The 6,455-nt window shown below is 44.6% G+C and overlaps 1 protein-coding gene across 1 annotated transcript in view; it reads right to left on the bottom strand.

The window, feature by feature from the left end:
* Positions 1–1,319: 1,319 nt before the first annotated feature.
* DISP3 (dispatched RND transporter family member 3) overlaps positions 1,320–6,455 on the bottom strand; it is a 105,006-nt gene continuing 99,870 nt past the window's right edge. Inside the window, exons 20-21 of the mRNA XM_078640903.1 lie at positions 4,286–4,452; positions 1,320–2,712 (exon numbers count right to left, since the gene is read on the bottom strand). Coding sequence (XP_078497029.1) covers positions 2,350–2,712; positions 4,286–4,452 — 530 coding nt within the window. The 3' untranslated portion in view covers positions 1,320–2,349. The remainder of the gene's footprint in view (positions 2,713–4,285; positions 4,453–6,455) is intronic.

Below are 6,455 nucleotides of genomic sequence, written 5' to 3'. Positions count from 1 at the left end.
CATGCAGGAACTCACAGATTTTCATGCAAAGGAAGTGGCATAGACATTACTCACAAGCAAGGGGCAGAGAAGAACAGGCAAGGAAAGAATGGGGGCAGATATACCCGAAGGAAGGGGGAACCCTCCAAGCGAAAAGTTAGACACAAAGGAAAGAGAAAGGAGAGGGCCGAAACAATGAGAAAAACAACATTGACTTGCAGCAAAAAAAGGAGCTGGAGTGGGATGCAGATGGCCATGAGATAGACAGGGACTATAAACATAAGAACCCAAGAACAGGAGTCATACAAGGAATACAACGGAGTAGCTAGAGAGGGGCTCTCTGAGGGAAGGATATAAGGGGAACATGAAGCACAAGAATGAACCAGGGAATATAGTGAGGAGCCAGAGATGGACTCACTAGTGAAGGAGCCTCAAGGGATCTTGAAGTGAGAAGCCCGAGAGGGATTGACCAGGGAAGGGAGGAACCAGAGGAACCTAGACGATAGGGACTGATGGGGAATTTGCGGGAGGTGCCAGAGAGGGCCTTTCAAGGGAAGGAAGGAGCACTAGAGGAATCTAAAAGGACAGGAGTAGTCAGGGAAAATGAGGAAGGAGCTAACGTTAAGGATTTGCATGGAAAGTAGGAGAAAATAAAATAAATAACCAAGGCAGGACACCATAGAAGATCCCTTGAAAGATGCTGTAAAAGGAAAGAGTGAGAATCCTATGCAGTGCCAAGGGAAGAAAAAGTCCAACAATAGACTTACAAACGTACCAAGGAGGGGGCAGAAGAATTGGCTCACCTTAGAAGGAAACAACCAACCAGAGACTCTCAAAGGAAGGAGTCAGAAAGACATTCTCAGGGGAAGGGAAGAGACTAAAAAGAACTCCAAAGACAGGCTCCAGAGAATTACAGAGAAAGTAGCCAGAAATAGATTCCCAAAGAAAGGAGCAATCAAACCAGAAAATCTATGGAAAAATTAAGAGCCAATTGGGAAAGGAAGGTACAAACCAACCAGAGAATTTCGATGTAAAGAAACAGCCAACCATGGACTCCTACAGCAGCAAAGCAGGGACGCCTAGGTGAAGGTGTTGGGCTCACACCAGTCCAAGGAAAGGACTCGGAGTAAGTCTTCTTTGACGAAAACACATTTCATTAAAAAGTTTATTGCTAATTAAGCCACAGACAAGGAGTTGAAAATGAGGGCTCTATCGACACAACATAATCAAGTGTTCTAGAAGGCTTTAGCCAGATCTACGTTTGTATTTTTGGGCATTTGAGCATTGTTTGTGGGTATATGGTTTGCAGTTCCAACCACGCAGTTCATACAGACTGCATGGAGATCAATCACAAAGCCACTTCCTTACTGGGAGACAATCCCATTGCAAGCATTTCTTGAGCTATTCTTTTGAGATGGCATGTATTGTGCTACCTTATTGCAAAGCTTACAAGATACATCTTATGAAGAAGGAACTCATTGGTGTTGCCTGCTGTGATGGTCAAATGTCAGTCATGAGGTGGAAATACCATAGATTCAAATTCTACCATTTATTTATTTAATTTATAAGGCGCAACAGCTACCCAAAAAGGGTTTCCCGGCGCCGGGACGGACTGGATGAGAAAAAGAGCGGCAGTGAGTTGAGATTATTGTTTAAATAACCAGGTCTTCAGGGATCTGCGGAAACGGGTGTAAATAGTTTCTTTGCGAATAGTAAGGGGAAGAGAGTTCCAGAGGGAGGGGCCGAGATAAGCAAAAGATCTTCCACCCATCCTGGAAAGTTTGAACCTGGGGACCGTAAAGTTTTCGTGAGTTGGAGACAGGAGATGACAAGTGGGAGCATAAGGGCCGACAAGAAATTGCAGATACTGTGGTGCGGTGCCTGTTTTGATTTTGAACATATAACTCAGAGCTTTGAACTTAATACGGTCCTCCATACAGTTAACCATAGACCCCATAATCCCACCTTCCCTCCCGAGTTAATCCAAAAGACCCCAGTGCCTTGTTGTTTAAAATAGTAATGAAGGAGCTTCATGTTTCTCGGATCTGCCTGAAGATTCTCCCACCATTGTCACTGTGATCAGAGAGCACAGCAAAGTCTGATCTAGCCCAGGGATTAGGACATCATTTCTAGGGTTCACCTTTACCTTTCATGCTGTAAATTGTAGAAAAAAGACCACATCTGACATGGTTCTGGCCTCGCCTGGTGCTTCCCAGCAGCACCATTTCAATTTCCTAGCATGTGCAAATATCTTCCACAGTAACAGGAAATACAGATCATCAGAAGTGGAAAAACGATCCCAAACCGGGCAGCTTCTAAAAAAGAGCTGTATAAAAGGTGTCCATAGAAAAGATTGGCCTGTTGCGGGTGTTAGGAGGATGTGATGCTGGGCAGGGGGATTTGTATCCCACTTTTCAAAAGTACCAAATATACACAGATGCCCACGGTGGTGGTGAACAGGACACCTATTGTTGCTTTGAGGAAGGAGCTCCTGGTGCGGGTGAAGCTGCTTGGGCCTAGGATGCTGAGGAAGGCCGTGCTCATGGTTAGGGTGTACACGATGGAAACACCAGTGTTCAGGGCCACGATCTTTCCAAACTTGGCAAAAGGTGCGATGATGCAGAAAAAGAGCGGTATGGTGGCAATGACTGTGGTGACTGCACTGGACATGATGGCAACACCAACGTGCCGGACGGCTTCCATGGCTCGCCACTGCCGACTGGCCTGCGGATCCTGCAAACAAGAGAGAAATCAGAGTTCAGAAGCATAGAATTCACTTCAGGGTGCAAGAGAAGTAAAGGTGCCACAGGGATCTAGCCCCTCAACAAAAGTATGGAAATGAGTTCTCCATGATACCAACTAGTGTACAGATCCCAGACTATACTACTATCACGTACTGAAAGTTGAGCACAAATGTCATTCAGAAAATCCACATTCATTCCTGCATGTACCATGTGAATGTTTTCAGAAAAAACATGGGGGCATATTACCAACAAGTAGCGATATTTATCGCTAAATAGGCTTAGCGACGATTTTTTTATCGCTGAGCATCGCCAGAATTTATTGCTGAGATAACGTGCTATTAGCAACGTTTATCCTCAAAGCGATACATTTTCCGGCGATAGCGGCGAAATGCATGAATATCGCTGAGAATACAGCGATATTCACGCATTAGCGACAAAATGCTCTTAGCCATGTTATCCACCTCCCATTGGATAACATGGCTAAGAACTGGTCTGGGCCCGGTGATAGTATTTGGAGATATTCGCGCTTAGCGCGAATATTTCCATCGCAACGCCTGCCTTGCTAATAGGCGATAGCGATGTTAGCGACTGTTTTCAGTTGCTAACAGTTTGGGTACGCCCACTTTGCATGTCATTAGTGACAAATATCGCTAACATGCAAAGCGGGCCCCAAACAGCTCGCTATCACCTAAAAGCTGTCGCTAACTGCTGTTAGCGACAGCTTGCTAATAGGGCGATAGAATTATCGCTGCTTGCCGGCCGAAAACGGCCACTAAAGCGGCGAAAATTCCATATCGCCACCCTTGATAATATGCCCCAATGTTTGTTATTGGTTTGTTGATGCCCCTATGAAAGTAGTTCTTTCTACAAATGGTAATGCCAGTTACAAATAAATAGCAAATGTAATTCATGAGAGCGTGAGAGTTTCCTGGCACTCACAGGCGTATTTACGACATTCCACCTCATGGATGAACCGAGTGACAATTTACACAATGGATGGAACAGCGTACAACAAAAAGTCAAATTGCAATGAGCATCTACCCTGGAAGATCAGATATAATCATGAAACATCAAAAAGGTTGTTTGAAGTTGCTGATAATTTGTCCTGTGGGTGGATGGATATGTCAGTGTGTTATCAGACGAGTGTCTTCAATGGCTCTTGAGATATTCTCATTCTTTTGCTAGATGATACTGAACAGAAGTTTTCAGTGGAAGAAGGTCACTGAAAAACACTACCTCTTCTGAAATTGAATAGTTCTGAGATAGCAAATTAAAACAGACAATATTTCTTAATGCCAGAAAAAAATACTTAAAGTAAAATGAAAACACAACCGGAAAACAATTACTGCAAGTGCATGTATTATGGCGCAAGTACATAAATTGCCTGTGTACACTGTGATGAAGTTTACTCCAAATGTGCAAAATGTGACAAAAGTGCTCGTGCAGCGTGAGAAGTGAAAATTAGGTGGCTGGATACATGAAATACAAAAAAATCTAAAGTGAGGACATTGCAAATCCATTCCAGCCCGTACCCCAGCCACAGGTGAAGCCAAAATACTCACCTCACTCAGGTGTGGTGGCATACTCTCTCCTGCCAGCAGGTAGCCTTCTACTAAATGTACACAGTAATCCACAGATGAGCCCACGAGGATTGAGAGGGAAATTGCCTCAACAGCACCCATTTCCCAACCAGACAGGTACATAATGGACACAACCAAGCAGACAACCCCTGCATAGAAATTGGAGAAACAGGTTTGCATCAGCAGAAGTCAACATTCTGCGTTAAGTGTACAGACACAATGACATACTGGACAAGCTGTGCTGCTGGAATCCTGCAGCACTAACATGGAATTGCTCAAGTAAGGTCACACAGCTGATGCCCCATAGAAATACCATGGGAGTGCTGAAAGAGGAGCCCACTGCTGGAGTCATGGAGCATTTAGAGGGCGCAGCTTTAGAAACGTCACAATGCTGGAGTCATACAACATGGGCAAAGCATTGGGGTCCTTTAACAATGGCATGGTAATGGTGAAGAAAACGCAAACTGCTGGAATCCTATATCCCTAGCAGGGCACTGGTGAAGAAAACTCATACAGCTGGAGTCCTATTATACTGATGGAGAAAACTCACACTGCTGGAGTCCTTTAACAATTGCAATGTAATGGTGAGGAAAGTCACACTGCTGGAGTATACAACATGCACAAGATACTGGTGAAGAAAACTCACAATGCTGGGGCCATATAACACTAGCAAGGCACTGGTGAAGAAACCCCACATTGCTGGAGTCCTATAACACTGGCAGGGCAGTGGTGAGGAAATCCACCAGTGCTGGTGTCATATAATAATGTCAAAGCACTGATGGATACAACCTGCACCGCTGGGGTCTAAAAACACAGGCAGGGTACTGGTGAAGAAAACTCACAATCCTGGGGCCCTACAACACTGGAAGGGCACTGGCGAAGAAAACCCCATATTGATGGAGTCTCGTAGCACTGGCAGGGCACAGGTGAACGAACTCACACTGCTGGAGTCCCATTGCACTGCGAGAGCACTGGTGAAGAAAAGTCACACGGCTGGAATCTTATATATAACCCTGTCCTACAACATGGGCATGGCACGAACGGAGAAACGCACACGGCCGAAGTTCTCTAGCACTGACAGAGCATTGACGGAGTGCACTGGGGAAGGTAACTAACACTGCTGGAGTACTATTACACAGGCAGGGCATCAGTGAAGAAAACTCACACTGCTGAAGTCCAACAATATTATCAGGGCACTGGTGGAGAAACTCACACTGCTGGAGTCCTACACCACGGTCAGAGTACTGAGGGAGAAACCCCACACTGCAGGTGTTTTATAGCACTGACAATGTTATGTTCAAGGAAAATCACACAGATATACTCCTACGGTCACACTGCTGGTGTACTACACACTAACATGGGTCCACGCAAAGAGCTCACACTAGTGGAGTCCTTTAACACTGGCAAAGCATTAGCAGGGAAAACGTACCCCACTGCTGCAACCCTATAACACCGGCAGCTTAATGGCGGAGAAAACTCACATTCTATTTAGGAAGCATGGCTAGGACAGGGTTCTCTGAGAACAATGCTAGTGCAGGATATCCTGGTAGAGTTGCTAGATAATTTTTTCCAGGTGGCATGACTGGTGCAGTGTAACAAGGACCATGACAAGTGCATTATACTCAAGTGGTATGTCATGGGGGATGTATGACGTTACAACGCATACTTTTACAACACAAACCTTTACAACGCATTTTTACAACGCAACATCCATTACAACGCATTCCATTACAACGCATGCCATTACAACTAATTTTTTTAAACTACCTTTAAAACGCATTCCATTACAACGCATACTACCTTTACAACGCATACCATTACAACGCATAACATTACATTGCATGTATGGTAAGTATTGGATAGTGTATGGGTAAAAATTACTATTCTAACTCCAGAGAGTGCAACAGTAGGGTAAGTGTTGGATAGTGTAGGGGTAAAAATTACTATTCTAACTCCAGGGGGGTGCAACAGTAGGGTAAGTGTCGGATAGTGTAGGGGTAAAATATAGTATTCTAACTCCAGGGGGTGCAACAGTAGGGTAAGTGTTGGCTAGTGTAAGGGTACTATGCGTTGTAATGTTATGCTTTGTAATGGTATGAGTTGTAATGACATGCATTGTAGTGGTATGCGTTGTAGTGTCATGTGTTGTAAT

Source organism: Lissotriton helveticus, chromosome 5_1, assembly GCF_964261635.1.
Source record: "Lissotriton helveticus chromosome 5_1, aLisHel1.1, whole genome shotgun sequence".
Classification (NCBI taxonomy): Eukaryota; Metazoa; Chordata; class Amphibia; order Caudata; family Salamandridae; genus Lissotriton; species Lissotriton helveticus.
Note: the sequence above shows the minus strand (reverse complement) of the source record. Positions and strands in the feature narration are given on the sequence as shown.